The 20,188-nt window shown below is 44.1% G+C and overlaps 1 protein-coding gene across 1 annotated transcript in view; it reads right to left on the bottom strand.

Annotated features, from left to right (window-relative positions):
• IL17D (interleukin 17D) overlaps positions 1-19,753 on the bottom strand; it is a 66,575-nt gene extending 46,822 nt beyond the window's left edge. Inside the window, exons 1-2 of the mRNA XM_086933468.1 lie at positions 19,399-19,753; positions 13,433-13,740 (exon numbers count right to left, since the gene is read on the bottom strand). Of these exons, the coding sequence (XP_086789594.1) occupies positions 13,433-13,740; positions 19,399-19,413 (323 nt within the window). The 5' untranslated portion in view covers positions 19,414-19,753. The remainder of the gene's footprint in view (positions 1-13,432; positions 13,741-19,398) is intronic.
• Positions 19,754-20,188: the final 435 nt, after the last annotated feature.

Below are 20,188 nucleotides of genomic sequence, written 5' to 3' on the forward strand. Positions count from 1 at the left end.
ATAATTTGTCACCGCACTACATGGCACCAAAGGGACAATTGGATTTTGTCATAGGACAATTCGTTTTATGAAGCAACCTGTCCCATGGACAAGTAGATATTTTATTAAATTCCACACCCCTGTAAAGCCTCTTATATTGTCTTTGCCACTGCTGACAAAATAATTAGCAGAGAAGGACTGCATTCTCTACAGATTGCATATAGGAGAAAAAGAACGGAACGTGATAGTGTGATGATTGAGTTCACTTCCCATGCATTCAAACAAAAGGCGGAATGAAACACCAAATAGTCAATAGCCTAAGTTTGGCTCCTCTGAGTAGAGGCAAATTCCTTGCTATGTATATTTCAAAGAAACTGTAGCAATACACGTGCAAGCCAGACCTAAAATATAGGGAAAATTACTAACAAAGATAAATATAGAGAGGCACTTATGATGCATAACATGCATGGCAACCGTGTATGCCAGAGTGAGCCACATATGGGTTTAAAGCAGGGGTACCCAACCTGTTCTGTAATAAGAGCCACTTACGTTCAATGAAAATCATGCTGAGCTACTAATATTAGTGTTGTAATAGTGATCACAACAGACAAGATTACTTTAGTGGCCACCATGTGCAAGATTACCAGCCGTGATGACCTCAATGAATCAGGCATGGTTGCCAACAGCAATATAAATAATGTTTGGTCAATGTGGAATGCTTCTACATTGGTAAAACATAACAGCCATAGCTGCAATGCCCATGGCCCCATGGCAATAATATCAGTAATATGTCTTCCCTAAACAGTATACTTTTATCACTCAAATATCCGCTTTAAATTTACACTGGAAATTCAATCACTTTTCGCCAAGCATCAGCTTCTGAGTTGTGAAAATAGACACATTTTCATCTCGAATACATGGTTTACAATTTTGGTACACATATAATATTACAACAAAACAATGGGTTCGATTCAGAAAAGAAATCTGGGACAAAATCTTTTAGACTTTCGGTATTCACAAAGGGCATTTAGGAGTAGTAAAGTTGGGATTTTGTCTCAGTTAAACTTAAGTTTTGGACTTAAGTTTAACTTAAGTAAAACTTAAGTTTAACTGAGAAAAAATCCTAACTTTATTGCTCCTAAATGCCCTTTGTAAATACGGAAAGTCTTAAAGTTAGGATTTTGTCTCAGCTAAACTTGAGTATTGGTGGCAAAGTGAGCTAAAGAACGATGATGGATTCAACCCCGATCTGTGACTGGTGGTGAGTGTCTGAAAAGTTTCAGGGCTCCGTCCATAATCTCCTTGTGTTTGCTTTGTTCGCCCTAAGTTGGCAGGGTATGCCCAGACTTGGGTCCCTTGCACACTTTGCCACTGGATTCAAGCTAGCCTGGCTGATGAGGGCTGTTAGCCCGAAACCGGTCCCAGGATGCTTGTTTCGGTCCAGGGAAGACATGGCTTGGCAGTTCGGGCTGGACTGTTCCCATGAGGCACAGGGTCAAGACTGATGTGCATATAGCTGGGGCTGAACTGGGGTGGCAAAGTGAGCTAAAGAACGATGATGGATTCAACCCGGATCTGTGACTGGGGGTGAGTGTCGGAAAAGTTTCAGCGCTCTGTCCATCATCTCCTTGTGTTTGCTAATATCATTAAGTACGTCATGAGTTGGAAGTAATAATAAGGATAGATTACAGAAGTTCTAAGGGCCATATTATCAACTTCGGCATTAAAATTATCGCCGCCTTAGCGCCAGGAAACTGCTGCTAAAGCGGCGATAATGGGCTTGATAATATAGGCCCAGATGTAGGTAATAGCAAATTACCGAATGGTAAATACCGAATTTTACCGATTCGGTTTTTACTATTCGGTAATTGCTATGCAGGTAAAATATTCGGTAAAAATACAGAATCTTACCGATTCGGTATTTTCGGTAATTACCGAATCTGTATTTGCCATTGATTCGTATGGGCCTTAAAGCCCATAGGATTCCATAGCAAATACCGATTCGGTAATTACCGAATCTGTAAATTTACCAATTTTACAAGGGGGACAGGGTGTCACTTTGAAACCCTGTTTCACCCCTGTTTCTGGCTCGTGTGCCATGTGACACACATACATGCCCTTAGAGCATGTCTGTGTGCCACATGGCACAGGTGTACATGCACAGATGTGCATGTACACTGGAATTCGTTATTTACCATGGAATAGTATTCGATGGTAAATAACGATTCAGTAAGGGCCTGTGGCACAATTACAGTGCCACCTACATATGGATTTACAGAATTGGTATATTTACCGATTCGGTATTTTACCGATTCTGTAAATTTACTGAATTGGTAAATATACCGATTCTGTAAATATGAGGGCCCCTACATGTCAAATCCCAAATACCGGTCGGTAACGGCCGAAATCGGCCGTTACCGACCGGTATTTGGCGACCTACATCTGGCCCATAGTCTTGTGAATTCCCATAGAAGCCCAGGTTCACACCAGAACCAGGGCTTCTATGGGAATTCACAAGGGCATATTATCAAGCCCATTATCGCCTCTTTAGCAGCAGTTTCCTGCCGCTAAAGCGGCGATAATTTTAATGCCGTTCTTGATAATATGCCCCTGAGTCTTTAAGAACAGATGTTCATGTTAAGCTGTGTTCTGCAAAGTTGCTCAGCATACGGCGTTCAGCATGCAAATAAGTGTTCATTTGTCCTTATTATTACTTCCAATCCATGGCATGCTCAATACTTTTAGTTTTACAAATGTGATGGTTTGTCAAATTCAAAATGTTTGAACCAGAATATTTTGCAACATTCACAACGTTATCCAAGTTGTTCTTATAATAAGTGTGCTCTGGATGATTGTTTGTTCCTTTGCGACGCTGTTTTGTTCAGATCTACCTACAATACCGTTCTATACATTTCTGCTGTGAGGAAGCCTGTGATTGGGCGAAATGTGCTGGTTGCGCTTGTTTGTATTCTCTGAAGAAGAGCACAATTAAAAAGACAAACACATTCAAAGGACCCACTCGTCCTACTGTTTTTTGTTGTTTCATGTAGAACTCCTCTATGTTTACTTAGTCTTTGTTTCGCTTTGTGTTTAAATATATCTAATGAGGAATGCCAATTGGTAGCTGGTAACTTGAGGTGGGCAACTTTTGTTTGAAACACAGTGACCGCTCTAGGTGGCAGAGTGGGCTAAAGAACGGTGATGGATTAAACCCAGATATTTTGACTGGGTGTGAGTGTTTGATTGATTCAGATGCTCCGTCCATCACCACCCCCTGTTGTACCGCTTTTGGCCGCCATAAGTGTGGCAGGGTATGCTCAGACGTGAGTCCCTTGCTCACTTTTCCACTGGATTCAAGCAAGATGGGCTGAAGACGGCTGGAATGCTAGAAACTGGTCCTCGGAAGCTTGTTTCCGGTCCAGGGATGACATGGCTTGGCAGTTCGGGCTGGACTGTTCCCATGAGGCACAGGGTTAGACTGATTTGCATATAGCCATGTCTGAACTGGGGTGGCAGAGTGAGCTAAAGAACGGTGATGGATTAAACCCAGATCTTTTGACTGGGTGTGAGTGTTTGATTGATTCAGATCCTCCGTCCATCACCACCCCCTTTTGTACCGCTTTTGGCCGCCATAAGTGTGGCAGGGTATGCTCAGACGTGAGTCCCTTGCTCACTTTTCCACTGGATTCAAGCAAGCCGGGCTGAAGACGGCTGGAATGCTAGAAACTGGTCCTCGGAAGCTTGTTTCCGGTCCAGGGATGACATGGCTTGGCAGTTCGGGCTGGACTGTTCCCATGAGGCACAGGGTTAGACTGATTTGCATATAGCCATGTCTGAACTGGGGTGGCAGAGTGAGCTAAAGAACGGTGATGGATTAAACCCAGATCTTTTGACTGGGTGTGAGTGTTTGATTGATTCAGATGCTCCGTCCACCACCACCCCCTTTTGTACCACTCTATGTGGTGTGTCAACAGGACCCAGAGCTGCCAGTGTTTGCTCAATCTCTTATGGTTATGAACTAATTTTACACGAACTGCAAAGATTAACTCACTGTAGGAGGTTGGGTTTTTTGTTGAAAGGGTGTGAACCCCTCTCAAGCACCAACCATAACCCCTGCCAGAGTGAACCACAATCGTCACAAAAAAAACCCAGTGCTTAACCCTGTGGTATCTGTTTGTATTTATGCAACACACAAGACGAATCCCACACCAATTCAGGAACATAAAATGAGACCAAAAGGACAGAAATCAAATTAGTAGGACTCGAGATATGCAATTTCAAAGATTTAGGTAAGTATAGCGCCCAAAAGTACAAAGTGCCTCTCACACGTATCTGGTCGTGTTAGACTGACGGGAAGTCACAAGCTCAAGCCAACCACAAAGGAGTTGGGCTGGATACAAGGACCAGGTTAGTCGTGCTGAAAAAGTTACCTTCTCAAAGTCTAATGCTGAGAGTCCAGTTTACGATGGAGGAGGCCGCGAGGAGCAGGGAGAGTGTTGCGATTGTCGTTGCAAGAAATTGAGTTACTGGTTGAGGGGAGTAAAACCCTTCTCAAGCACCAACCACGATTCTTTTCACGGTGAAGTCACAGGCAAACCCTAAATTAACTTGTGCTAAACCCTCGGGTAGCTTGGCACAGAGCAGTCAGGTTTAACTCCGAGGTAATGTGTAGAGTATTTGTGCAACACTTTACACTAAGACAGTGAACACACACCACAAAAGGATCCCACACCAATTTAGATTTTGTTTTTAAGTTTTAATAAATATAACAAGACTAAAAATGACAAAGATTCAACCAGCAGAACCAGTATTATTCAAATTTAATGATTTGGGTAAAAATAACGCCAAAAAGCACAAAGCGCCAACCGTGAATATCTGTTCGTGCCGGACTGTGACAAAGTCACAAATTCAGGCCGACTGCAATGGAGCACAGGCCGGCTACAGGGACCAAGTTAGGCCCGCTGAGCAAAGTACCTTAAATCATCATTTGCAGAGAATTGCGAGGATCTGTTTAGAAGATGTGTCAGTTCTAAAATGTGGCCAGGAATTATGATTCCGTCAACAGGGGCTTGCAATGCGAAGTCTGGTGTTGAGGATTCATCGTGTATTCGGGACAATGCGTCGGTTCTGAGAAACTGTGTGCCCGCAATGCGGAGTCCGTCGTCATCGCTGAGGCTGCCACTGATGAGGCATGCAAGGGCCTGTGCCGAGGATGCGTTGCGCATTGGTGGTTCTGATGAGGCAACGGGCTGTAAGGCAAAGCAGGGATTTTTTGATGATTTTTATCCAAGCAACAACGGAGATATGTCGGTTCTGCTCTGGCTTGCGCAGCAGAGGAGATGCATAATTTCCAATGTATCCAAAGAGGCTGGCAGAGCACCTTAGGCCCACTTCCAAGGGTCCAGGACTGGGGTGGCACCTCTTAGCAGGGTAGACTCACATGTGGTTCAGTTCAGGTGCTGGGTTCAAGGTTGTTAGAGACTTCTGTCCCTGAGGCTGTAGTCAAGACGCCAACCAACTAGCCCAAGCATCCTAGGTTCAACAGATGTAAGTCCAGTCCTTCTCACCTAGGCAAAAGCGCATCAGACAGCAGGTCAGCACAGCAGCGCAGCAGTCCTTCAGAGCAGCAGTCCAGCAGAGTAGCAGTCTTTTCAGCAGCACAGCAGTCCTTCTTCCTGGCAGAGTATTCACAGGCCCAGAAGTGCACTGAAGAGTTGGTGTCTGAGGTCCAATATTTGTACTCAGTTGTGCCTTTGAAGTGGGAGAGAACCTTCTAGAGGTTTCCATTTAATGTCCCCAGGCATCCTGACTCTCCTGTTCTGGTGCCTGACTTACTACAAGGGGTATACAACTATTTGTGTGGAGGCAGGGCACAGCCTATTCAAGTGCAAGTGCCCAGCTACCTCCTCCCATCCTTCCAGTAATAGCTCATCCAGGCACACCTTAAGATCTCTATGGTGTGTGGCTGCCTAGGAAGAATACACAGCGCCCAACTGTCAGCTACATCCAGTCATGTGACCAAGAGACCGACTACAGGCACTAAATGGCTAGGCAGGAAAAATGACAACTTTCTAAAAGTGGCATTTTCAAAATTGTAAGTTGCAATTCGACTTCAGCATAAGTCAGTGTTTTTCGTTATAGGTACAAAAACACCAAACATGAACTGGTTACCTGCTCCCATTTGGAAATTACATTACTGTTTTTTTTCACTACCAGAACATGTAACACTCAAATCTGCATGTCTCACTTTTTAAATAAACTGCACTCTACCATCTGGGCTGACCAGGACCCACTCTAGGGGTGACTTAAATGTAGTAAAAAGAAAGGTTTGGGCCTGGCAAAAGGTTTATTTTTCCAGGTCGAAATGGCTGTTTTAATAGCACACACAGGCTGAGACATGCCTGAGAGACATGGTTAAAGGACCACGTTGGTGGGTGGCACAATCAGGCCAGCAGGCTCACTAGTAGCATTTAATGTACTGGCCCTGGGTGCATGTTGTACCACTTTCCTAGAGACTTATATGTAAATTAAATATGCCAATTGAAGATACGGTGATGTTATCATGTTTTAAGGATTAAGCACATGCACTAGCACTGGTAAGCAGTGGTAAAATGTGTATCGTCCTAAGGCCAGCAAAAATGAGATCAGCAAAAAAATGGCTGAGGAAGGCAAAACATTTGGTGGAAAACCACCCGCAAGGCTGACAGGTCTGACAGTCGCTACTGTAGCGCAAAGAGCAGGCAGAGCGTCGCAGATGGTCGTCGCTGAAGCGTGAAGATCCTGTCGGGCATCGCGGACAGTCATTGCTGGAGTTTTGTGTTGGCGGTCACTGCAGGCTGTTGATGATGCACAATGGAGTGCAGGTCTCTAGCTGCCGGTCGTCATTGGTGGTCTCTGTTGCACGGATAGTCGGGTCCATTGGAGAGACCAGCATGGCTCAGGCAGGTGCAGTTTCATGTCCAGTGCAGCAGGTCAGCTGTGCAGTTGCAGAGAGGCCCCTCGAACTTTTGTGTCCCTGTAGCTCAGAACAGGAGGTCAGCCTCTTGACTCTTGGAGCCACGCTGCCTTAGATGAAAGGAGCAGGTCCAGTCTTCGTTCTCAGAGAGCAGGGGAGGCCTCAAGCAGCAGAGCAGTCCTCTAGCAGCAGGGCAGTCCTTCTTCTATAGTAGCCACAGGTCCAAGAGTGTATTGAACAGTTGGTCTGACGGACAATATTTATATCTGGTGCCAGCTTTAAAGTGGGAGAAACTTCTAGGGTTCCACCACTTCTAGTTCAGGAATTGCCTTCCTTCTTTTGCCCAAGATCCAATGGGTCTAGGGTGACAACAGGCTGGTGACAAGCTCTTTGTGAAAGTGCTGGGGGCAGCACTATTGAAATGTAATTAGGGCAGGGGACAGCTACGCCCCTCCAGTTCTGGCAGCTTGGCCCATTCTGTCAACCCTTAGCCCTCCTTTGTCTGACTGTCTGGAAGGAATACACAAAGGCCATCTGCCAACTACACTTAGTCAAGCGACACAGGCTGCAGGCATCAAATAGCTAGGACATAGCAATTCCAACTTTCTACAAAGGGTATTTTGCAGAATTGTGGCTTTAAATTCAACTTAAAAAAATATTCAAATATTCAGAGTGTGCACTCCAACTGATACTGTCTCAGCAAGTTTATACATTTAATCGATGTGCTGTTTAGATGTGTGCACAGTCCAGTTGGCACACTTGCTAAAACATGTACTCTCGCTGGTAGTGAATCTACTTCCAAGTCCCCAGACACACTAATAATAATAATAATAATATTTATTGTATAGTTAGTAAAAACCATTACAAAATGTGAATGCAGCAATATTAAAACACACGAAAATTTACACTGCTGAGTGAATAAAAAATGTTATAAAATGCGAACGCCATTTGGGTTAGAGAAGTAAATGTGTTCAGGGCTCAAGACTTTGCCAGTGTTTTTTGCTTTTTCTCGAAATTGTCAATTAATTTGATTGCCCTGCAAATGAGTTGCGGATCTACTGAGCACAGGATTAGCATGATCGCAGACACTATTCTATGACCCGTAGATTCACCAATTTTTATTCCTGAATCAACTGATGTTTGAAAATTATATTCCAACGCAATTTTCTCATGTGAGTTCTTTCATAATAATCTTCTTATATGTCATTCTTTTCCACTGACTATTGCAATGACATTTCAGGTCTCCACAAAATGATCATATACGCCAAAGTAATCAAATTATATAATTCAGTGATTTCTCAGACCCAATGCATTTCATTCAGGCCATCGGACCTTTCATCAGGGGTCTCTACAACAAAATAGATCTGAATGTAGCACTGTAAGAAGCACATATCATTCAATTAACCTCTGTACAATGACTAAGGTGCCGCTTCACCCTGTGACTGTCATGAATCTCATAAAGACTTGGCTATTGCAACCATTATAACAAATCGACCGAAAGCGCTAATAAAGTTATCACCATAATGTCATGCCAATGATTTACAAATCTCTAAATGTAATACTGCATTCAACCAAAGAGGCAATAATCACAGGGAAGTTTGTGAGACATCATATCAAGCCACTTCTATCACAATAGTTCATGGTTAAAAAACTAGAATTGCGCTTGAAACCACACCATATGATGAACACTGTTAGAGAGAACGAAGAAAATATTGTTTCCACAAAATGTTTTACATGACATCATAATCACGACCAAGAATTAAGACAATTGAACACCATATGGATCGTTCATAAATGCAGATTAATCAGTTAACTTGATATGAAATCTGAAATTAAAAGCATAAATTAGTTTGAACAACATCTGTGTGTGTGATGAGACTATTGCTATTACGATGTGTAATTCGGTTATCAAAGAAAACAAGAATATTTCAGCTGTCATTCATGCTATGCGGTTGCATGGTATCCAATCTCTTCATCAAGAAAAATTTGGTTTGCTAAAGTTTTTTTACGATTATCCATCCCCATCTTAGGTTTTACTACTTCCAAAACTTGGAACCGCAGTTGTGATATATTGTGATCTGCATCAACCCAGTGGGGTTCAAATACGACTTTACCATTAGAGAGGAGCTTAAAGTACAATACTTTTGGGTGTACAAATGACATTTCTACCTGCTCCCTATCAAAAGTTGTCACTTATTAAATGGAATAAGGTAATCCAATGTTATCCCATGGGAGAGGTAGGCCTCACAGTACTGAAAAATTCATTTAGGAGTTTTTCACTACCAGGACATATACAACTTAAGAACACATGTCCTACATTTTAAATACAATGCACCCTGCTCTATCGGCTGTTTAGGGCCTACCTTAGGGGTTGCTTATATGTATTAACAAAGGGAGATTTAGGCATGGCAAAAGGTTGATTTTACCAGGTCGAATTGGCAGTTTAAACCCGTACACAGGCTGCAATGGCAGACCTGAGTGTTTTAAAAGGGTGGCACAATAAGTACTGTAGGCCCACTAGTAGCTTTTAATTTACAGGCCCTGGGAAAATGTTATCCCACTTTACTAGGGGCTTATAAGTAAATTAAATGTGACTATCAGGTGTAGGCCAATTTATCATGTTTTAAGGAGTGAACACAAGCACTTAAGCACTGGTTAACAGTGGTAAAGTGCACAGAGTACCGAAGCACACAAAGTTGAATTTCAGCAAACAGTAAGTGAGTAGGCAAAAAGTATGGGAGAAGACCACCGAAGCGCATATTGCCTTTTGTGTACGTTTGAAAAAGCATTTTTCCAGATTTCTGCAAATGGGCCATTTGTGGCTGGAAAAATACTTTGCACATCCAGCCCTAGGTGCTTAATTACATCTGAGGAGATGTTTACATTATACTATATACTTTACCAAGTACATTTTCAATTAGAGGGTGATCCAATAAAAGTATTTTAAGTGCTGAGTGAGAGGTTCACATGGAATCATCATCTTATAAACATAAATAAAAAAGATCATGTACCCCTTGCCATGGCCTGTGTTCAAATTGGCACAGTGCTGCAACCAGGCAAGATAGTTCATAGTTATGATGTTCATTAGTAGACATTGATATTTGCTGACAAACAAGCATGTTCAAAACACTCGCTCATCATCCCTAAGATGACTCTCAAGCTTAGCATAGACTAGGAAAATGCCCCTGATAGTGCGGAGAAAAATACTTTAATTTAAAAAGTTAGGGGGCATATTTATGAAGAAATCACGCTGCGCTGCATTGCACTGCATAATAGGGAGAGGGCAGGAATGCGCTGTATTTAGCATAATACAACACATTCCTGGCTTTTCCCGGCGCTGGTGCACAATGTGCTGCCTAGTGCCAACGCAGGCATCCTTGCACCATGGTGCCAGGGTGCATGCGTTGTGAGTAGGATTGCTTTTGGCAGGAAAAGACACCTTCCTGCACAAAAACAATACCGAGAGGCATTTCTCTCTTTCTATGTGTGCTGCAGAGTGCACCGGGGGAGGCGCATCATTTTGATGTATTGCCAGATGTACCAGAGTTGGTAAATCTGGGTATGCACCTAAATCCATGGGTGGATGCGTGGGAACAACCACACCCCAACCATGGACCTCCTTCCCAGGTCAGAGTAATACAATGAAGCTTGCACCGCATTGCGTCACTCTGCTTTTATCAAGCCATGCAGGGCCGCGCACGGTGGCCTTGCATGGCTTGAAAATCTGACTTCGCTTTTGCACCGCCCCTGCACCCCCTTGTATGGCGCAAGGGCGAGGCAAAACTTACATAAATACGGGTGCTGGGCACACAGGTTGTCTACTCTAGCATGTCTTGGAAACATTTTGTAAAACAGTAAAAGATTAAAGAATTGTACTTTTAAGTAAAATCCAAGGACACAGAACACTTCTTAAATGTTTTATCAAAGTTGGGTACATATAACTCATTCAGCTACCCATATTGTCAGCAAGTTATCGTTCACTGCTGATGTTTGCTGTGATCTGCAGGTCACGAATTAGAATCCAGACAACCCCACCTCCACCTTCCATCCTCCAAAGGTCCGCAAATTGAGCCCCATTACATTGAGTAACAGTTAAAGAGCTTAGAAATGGTAGATGTGTAGCATGAAGCACTATGTAAAAAACAAGCTAGTAATTACCATTATGGTGTGTCCATAACACTGTCCAGAAAAATCACAATCACAGAAAAATGCTAAATAAAATCTTAACAAATATGTTTTTCTGAGTGACTGGCTCTTGGTTGGTAAGGAAAGAGATCCTTTAGAAGGATAATCCAAAGACTGGATGGGGGATAGAAGATAAGCTACTTCTCAATATGGTAAACAAACAGCAAAAAAACAACACACTGCCAAGTTTTGGAAGTTCCTAATGTTGCTGGCAAGTCCTGCACATTGAGGGGGATATTTCCTAAGATTTTGAGCTGTTTTTGTGTCACAAATGTGACACACATCGACGCACAATCTTTTTTACTAATTTACTTTCCAGCGCAAAACCTATTTTGCACTGGAAAGTCACAATCAAGTAGCACAAACCAATGCATAGCGCTGCTTTGCATTGCGTAGCACCAATGGGGAGTTTCATAGGTGGTGCTTCGACGTTCCCATGCAACCACCCGAGGTTTCTGACGGAAAGCGCTATTTGCTTAAAAAATTAGCACCTACTTCAACCACGAGCTATCACGGAGCAATGCTTTTATTTCTCTTTTCTTTTCTGACTTTGCATGTGTGCTGTACCCTACAGCATACACACAAGGTGGGAAAAGTTTTAAAGTTAGTTTAAGCATAGTATTTTGTACAGGAAGGACAAAACCGATGCTAGACTCATGCAGACACCCTTCCGCTACGGGGTAAAGGTGTGTGCGTGGCACACAGCAGCATATTTCTGGGTCAGCCCTACGGAGAGGGGAGGAGAGTGCCATATCTGTAAATATGGCGCTCTCTTGCTCTCTCCTTCTCACGCAGAACAGCACAGCGTTTGCGGCTGCTGCTCTGCGTTATAATTTAGTAAATCTTGGCCCGAGTGCTCCAAGACTACGTTATAATTGTTTAGGTAATTTCTCTTTGGAAAGTGAGGTAACAATTTAAGAAAACCAATTTTAAACACTACGAATAAAAGATATTGTACTTCTCAAAATTCAATCGTTTCACCTTTCCCAATGTTTATGGAACATAAATTGGTATGTGGTGCGCGGATTCCTTCAGCGGTTTAACCCAAAATCTTTTTAAAAAATCATTATCATCAGTGTATGGCAACTAAGACATTGACTGAAAATAAGGTAGCGTAGGAGTATCATCTTCTAGATTGTACAAGGTATGGAAGCCAGCACAGAGCCTCTGAGGTGAATGGGTGTTTTGTATGTTGTTCCAAGGACAGGGATTTCAGGTGCGTCTCCATGATGACTGTGATACACTTATCTTAACTACATGCCCACAAGCCTAGGTCCTTCGGGCTCTAGGGCCTGTTAGTGTCAGTTTTAGGAAGTTATTGGAGACGCCTTCTTCTAAAAGATTGGAAGAGGCCTGAAAATGTATTCCAGGGAGCAGATTGGTCTTGGTGGTAAATAAAATATGAATTTTGGCTATCAGGGAAACTTTTTTTTTTGTAAACATTTTTTGTATGATGAGACCTAGTCTCTGACAGCACTTGGGAGAGTCGCTGCTGGCTTATCAAGAGGTATCAGTCAACTAAATTTGAAACAAGGCAAAAAAGGTCATGCTCATGGGTAACTATTCACTTGCAAGAGGTTCCACTGATCTGAAATACCACAGCCTAATATTAAATGGGCCGTCCGGTGAATAGTGTCATAATATGTTTCAGAACCTAAACAGGCGCCATATTCTAGAATGCCTATTGTTGCTTATGCGGGACTGGCTAGAGAGAAGTGTTATTTTTACTCTACAACGGACGGCCACTTTAAAGGTTTGGGAGCACAGAGTGACAGCAATCATGGATTATGTGGCAGCTGGCATTTGATCAACATTTTGGATTCTTGTGACGAGTCAGAAGCTTATGGTATTCTGGTACGTTGAAGATGTTGTGACTCCGTAAAATGTATCCCATTTGGGTTGGGTCAACAAATTTACCTCGGAATATAGATTGGTAAATGTTCCAATTCATCTCCACGTGTGGTCCTCTCTCAGGATGCTCAATTAAACCGCTGCCATGTAAATAAGAGGCGTGCACGAGTCAAGAGTGAGCATTTTCTAGGTTGGAAGAGTTATGTGACCAGAGCATGCTTATCTAGATCTGCCTTGAGAGTGTTTATAGATTTTAAGAGAATGTTATTCTGCGATATGTGCAATTATGGCTAGTGGAATCTTTTCTTTTCCCTCGAGTTCAAATGCATACAATACTGATTTTTGCAATCTCTTAAAAAATGACTATTTGGTTAAATACTATGAACATAATTTGGAACAAATGTGCAGATATTCCTCAGTAAGTGGCACGCAGTAAAAGCGGGTGTGGTGCATAGGGTTCACCTGTAGGCCCAGGGGGACACACTGTGGAGGTTGATAGGCAGGCGATGCTTCTTGTCAGCGGGGCCTCTTCCCCCAGCGGGGCAGCTAATGTTCTCCTTCCCCAAGGGTTCCAGCTGCAGAGTGTGGTGGAAAGCGCTGAGCATGCCCGCTGTCAGGCGCCCGTACAATTGTTCCAGCAGCTCTTCTGGGCGATCAGCGCAGTTCCGAACTCGCGATACAGGGGGGCGTTTAAACACGCGGGACCCTTCCAAGCTAGCTTGGTGCTGCACCAGTGGGCAAAGTAGAATGCTAGCCAACAGTAGCCACACCTGCAAGACACAATATGAAACCATGAATAAGTAAAACCTTCAACTATCAATTCATATTTCCATAATTAGTATCCTCTTCGTTCCACTCTCACAGCCCTCTGTCCCACTTTATGTGCCTTTTCACTCCTTTGTCACACTTTTTTGTGCTCTTTTCTCCCCCGCTTCGAGCCTCCTTGTGCCTCTTTTTATTCCTCTATCTTACTTTTCTGTTTCTCTTTTTTACTTTTCTCTCCCATTTCCAGCCTCCCTTCTGCCTCTTTTTGACTCTATCACACGTTTGGTGACTTTTAGTGCCTTTTTCTCCCCTGTTTTTAGCCTCCTTCTCCTTCTCTCCTGCTATTTTTTGCTGCTCCCACTGCCATTTTTTTACTTTGTGCCATTCCCCCCACATGCTTACGCCTAACCCACTTCCCCCTTCCTGCACTTATTCCCACCTCTCCCACTCCTTACCTGCTCTCCTGCACGTCACCTTCCCACCTCGGCAAGCTCTGCCCACTGACCCATGTTCCTCCCCCCTCCCAGGCCAGGACCTACTTAATGGCAGCCACGCAGCTGGCGTGCAAAACGCAAGCCTGTCTGCGCTCATCCTGGCCTGGAACACATGCACTTCAGACTACAAACAGACGACAGCTTTACCCTAAAAAGCACCCTCACATACCTACTGCCAGGACCACGAACCAACTTCGTCAACATCGTCACATGCTTCTTTGCTTCCCTCACCATTAACTCCAAGGACTTCATGCTACTCAGCAGCCTCAACTTCCACCTCCAGGACACAGCGCACTGCTGCTCCACAGCCCTCCTCGAAAGCTTGGGCAACATTAGAAACACCCATCTCATTACTGCCCCAAGACACATCGCAGGGCATACTCTGGACCCAATCTTCACTTCCAGTGACAGGATCATATACAGTTCTGCCTCACCGTTCACATGGACACACCACTCCATCATACACTTCCACATCTACGCACTACAAGTCAACAAACCCACCAGCATCAACTTATCCAGCCAGAATTGGAGTAAAGTCAAAAGGGCAGTTTGGCTCAACGACCTCAACAAGGACATCACCAACTTCAACAAATGGATCAAGAACTGCACGGACTTTCCCGCCTCAATAAAAACCAACAGATAAAAATTAAAAAACAAACAAGCCAGGTGGTATACGGATGAACTCTGGGAATCCAAACGCTTCTGCAAGCAGCTGGAAAGAAAGTGGAGATCCAGCCACAATGCTGTTGCCAGAACCATCCACAAGGCTGAACTCAGACACTTCCTCCAACTTCTGTGTGACACCAAAAAAAGGACACCAATCAAAAGCATTGAGGCGAGCTGTAACAAGATCTTCTCAATAGTCAAAGAATTCACCACACGAGAGGCCACAGCCAACACCTTCACCCCATCACAGGCACTCTGTGACAACTTATCTAACTGTTTTCATGGCAAAAAAGAAACAATCTACAGCAGCTTGGAATAACAATCAGAACCCCAAGATTTCATTTCCAACCTTCCAACCGCCTACCAGGATTGATATCTGAATGGAAAACACTCACCGAAGAAGGCACAGCAGTGATCATGAAAACAATACAAACCTGGGCCCCAACAGACCCATGCCCCCACCACATCTTCAACATGGGTGGATCACTAAACAGCAACACCCTCACCCACATCATCAAAACCTCCATCAAATCTGCCACCTTCCCAGAAGGTATCATTAATGTCACAGTCAATGCCCTCCTCAGAAAACAATTGCCCAACCCCAGCAAGCTGAGCGGCTTCTGACCCATCTCACTACTCCCATACCCTGCCATACTGATGAGAAGGCCATCAGCAAACAACTCACCAGCCAGCTTGAACTCCATGACCTACTGGACCACAATGAATCAGGATTTCGAAGCAACCACCGTACAGAGATAGCACTCATCGTGGCCATAGATGACATCAGCACAATACTAGACTGTGAAGAAACTGGAGTCCAAATCCTCCTTGACCTCTCTGAAGTCTTCGACACAGTCTCCCACCACATGCTCGCCAGAAGATTGCTCGACATAGTCATCCAACGTCCGGCCCTCAACTAGATAAACTCCTTCCTTACAGGAAGAACACAGAGAGTCACACTATCACCCTACACATCTGAATCCAAAGATCTGAACTGTGGAGTCCTTCAGGCTTCATCGCTCAGTCCAACCCTGTTCAACATGAGCATGACACCACTTGCCAACGTCATCAGATCCTAAGGCACTGCCGTCATATACTATGCAGCTGATACCCAACTCATCCTTTCTCTGACCGCCAAGTCCACCACCACGAGAACCAACTTCTCCAACTGCATGATCAATGTAGCAGACTGGATGAGATCTAACTGTCTGAAACCCAACTCTGACGAGACAGAAATGCTGATCTTCAGGAACAATAACTCAGCACAGGACTCCATCTGGTGGCCTACAAAGCTTAGACCCACACCAACCGACCACGCCAGAAACTTGGAAATCATCCTGGATGATAAGCTCAACACGACAGCACAGGTCAAGAAGGACAGCTCATCCTGCTTCCACATTCTCCACGTACTCCACATCATTTTCAAATGGCTACACCTGAGCACCAGTGGCTCTGTCACACAAGCCCTCATTACAATCAGATTAGTCTGACAATGCACTGTACGCCGAGATTTCCAACCATCTCCTACATTGACCCCAAAACCATCAAGGAGCACCACAGCGAGGCTGAGCCTTGCCCTCCTAGAAAGCACACACATCTCATTAGATTTCATTACACCTCAGAGAGCTACACTGGCTCCCCATCCACAAACGCACTCAATTCACACTCCCTCCCACACACAGACATGGCACAGTACAACTTCGGACCATCATACCTCAACAACTGCCCTTCACTATCACCAACCCACTAGACAAATGTGCTCAACCGCACTCTCACTCGCACCCCCTTCATCCACAAAAGCAGAATAGAAAGTCAGACATTCTCTTCTCTTACATCGCACCCAAGACCTGGAACAACCTCCCTCAACACATCAGGTCCTTCTCCTCACTTCCTGAATTCTTCATTATACCAGCTTTTTGACTAACTTTGCAGGGCAGACACCCTACACCCTAGTCCCACGCCTAAACGCCTGTTCAAGCCTATGGATACCCTCATTGGTGATTAGCTGGGCCATACAAATCCTAATTACATAACATAACCGTTGTGTAATTGAGGCACAGGTAGAATAAGGGATGGGCCATAAATAGTACAACAAACATTCATGGCTTCAAAACCACTGAATCACCTAGAACAGTGGCTCCTCAATAGCGGGGATCAAACTAAAAATATGTCTCATCACTATGTTAACTAATCCTAGGGAAAAAAGAAAGGCAAATTCCAAGAGAAATAAGAAACAAAAATATAGAAAACAAAAAGACTTCAATAAAAGTAAAAACAACTTAATTTGGGAAATAAGACGTATGTAACATAAAAACATAAAAGTGATTTATTTGTAAATAAAAAAATTTAAATAAATGTGAGGGCCCTTAGCAAGAGACCACTGCAGTTTGCACCTCCCATTGCCCTTGCCAGCGCTGCCAGTGATAATGCCAACACAGCTACTAACCATCACACTCCTACAAGTGTGACAATTCAGACTATTCAATATCACTCAAAGATATAAGAATGGCTTGGTGTCATGTAGTAGTCATTTTGATTGTACATTTAAATATTAAACAACTGTTGCTGTGCTCATTTCATAATTAGGTAGAATGCGCCACCATGTGGCAGACTGTCAGAAGTGCAGGTGTTGACAATTAGGTGCCGGTACCGAGCACCGGTTCAAATTAAGCACTGCATAAAATGCACGGGAAACAGCAGAAACCACATTTTGAAGGTACCCATAAATATTGTTTTGCACATTTACATATATTTGGGTGACATGAAAACGTTCCTTTCTATGGTTGGCTCATATCCACACAAAAAAAAGGATGAGATGCAATGGGCACCAAATCAATCTGAAGAGCGGGCGCACAGAAAACATTAGAGTCCTATGCTGGTGCTTCGAGAAGCCAATATGACAGAACAAACATAGAATTACAGGTGGGTTACAGTGAATGTTTTTTACAGGGATGTTTTTCACTAAGGAGTTCTGAGTAACAGTAAATAGAAAACAAGAGTGAAGCTTACGTTGTCTATGATATCAGTCAGAGCCCCGAAGTGAAAAACATACCTGTAATGCACTTTTTACCCATCTATAATTTTATGCTATGTATGGCCCCCAAAATGCATCCCCCCCTCCTTTTAACTGATACACAGTGGAAGAGGAGTAATGGGGGGCCATATATAACATGGCCCTTTTATGTATTTCTGTCCCAAAGGTAAGAAAATAATTCATATCTTCCATCCTTGACCAGCCCTCACCACGTTCCCTGTCTTCCTTCCACCTCGTGCAGCTGTGCTTTCTGCTTTGAGTCAAAACAGACTTATAATACTGTTTTTTGTATTGTCTTTGTTTATGTATCTATGCAAAAACTAATAAAATATTTTGAACACAAAACAGACACACAGCACAGCGCTGACAGGCTCTCCGAGCGAGCTGAAAGGGCTTTATGACATCACAACAGTGGGTTATCAGTTTTGTCATCAATTGTTGCTATGTCATAGCAGGGACTTATGAGATCTAGAAACTGAAATTAACGACAGTGGCTCTCCATGAGAGGATACATAACAAACAATTCTATGGCATTGGGCTTCCCCGCTTCTAGCCTAGAAAATTTGGTACACAGCCCCAAGAAATGGAAATGTACTAACGGTGACACAGCAGTCCCTCACCTCCCTTCTTCAACTCTCCCACTCAGTACATTTCCAGACCATGGTGACAGCCACAATATTGACTTTCCTTTGCTTTAATGGCATTTTTCAATAGCGACAGTCAGGAGAACCGTGTTTAGTTTATTTCACACCATATTGTTTTTGTAGGCTCTCGGTATTGTTGATCCCACGAGTAACAACAGCTCATGAACAGGTAGTAAAGTGTTAGAACAGCCACACGACTATGAAATTGAGAAGCAGGGTTAAGATACGTAAAGACGAATCCCGCCGTTCACTTTGACTTCATTTCAGTGTTTCCGGCCCAGAACTCCCCACGTGTTTGTGGTTAAGGGTGTAATTCCTCACTTCCAACCACATCACGCCTAAATGGCCCTGGAGGGATATGTATGTGTGCATTAAATTCGTTGCAGATGAAATGAGTCTAAAAGAACAGCTCACACACACAAAATGACAGAAGACCTCCGGCATCCTATTCAACGAGGCATGGGGGGAGACAACCCCGGTGGAAGTCCAGCTCACAGATTATGTAATTAATGGCTTCTCTGATACATATTATTTTTTGGACATGTGTAGAAATCCTGTGTAATCAACTCCAGTTGATTGTCGGTGACATTGTTCAGCTGACTGGCATATGTGTACCAAGTAGAGTTTAACTTGTTTTTCTTTTCAGTGGGCATAATTGACCAAAAATTGAGAGTGCGCAGCTGTATCAAGGAGAATATTTGGAGGAGACAGGGGAGTTGGGGGGCGGTCTGGACATCATTTCACAAATACAGCAATCCACACGCCTCCTTCCCATTTCCTTTAGAATATTAAATTTGAAATCATACGAGCACATTCCCACCTTACCTTGTCTTCCTGCATGTCGGCCGTCGTTCAGGGGAGGTGGCGCGGAGACAATCAGGCGGAGGAGACTGCTGGCTCCTGGAGGAAACTTCTTGCCAGTGACTCGGTGGACGAGCTGCAGGGAACGCTGGAAAACCGCCCCGATGAGCGAAGTCTCCCCTTGGCCCCTAATGCCGAGAACATTTTACGCAGGCATACCGAGAGCAGGGCTCACCTCGAGCTCTTGGCGCGCCCGGACATCTGAGGAGATTTTTTTTTCTTCGCGAGGGTGGGGAGGCAGTGACGCAGCCACGGGCCCCGCCGCTCGCAGGGAAGGAAGCAGGGACACATAGCCCCCTTTCTGTTCAGTGAAGCTCCCTGCACTGCCCGGGCCCTCCGAGCTGCTCCGTGCAGCAGCAGCACTGACACTGCCCGCCTGCCCTCAGTCCCCCCACTCACAGGGGATACACGTATCCAAACACTCCGGCATGAATGCCCCGCTGTTGTGCCTCCTTCCGAACTGGTGGCATGGAGAAGTGCGCACGCTTTGCTCCCCACTGTTCAAAGGAAGCAAATGCCTCTAGCCGTTATGTAAACTTTTCTAGATTATTGTGTTTGTAGCGCTAGCTGCGGCCACAGGCAGCTTCTGAGCGCTTGCTCCAGCAATTGAGAAAGAGGTCCCAATCTGGCAAGAAGTTAACAAAACTTTACAATGCATTAGACGTAAAGTCCCCTACCAATCCTGGAAAGGCGTTTGTCACTGAAAGCACAATAAAAACACCCTAACAACACTATATCCTCACAGTTCTGGTCC

Source organism: Lissotriton vulgaris, chromosome 8 (genome assembly GCF_964263255.1).
Source record: "Lissotriton vulgaris chromosome 8, aLisVul1.2, whole genome shotgun sequence".
Taxonomy (NCBI): domain Eukaryota; kingdom Metazoa; phylum Chordata; class Amphibia; order Caudata; family Salamandridae; genus Lissotriton; species Lissotriton vulgaris.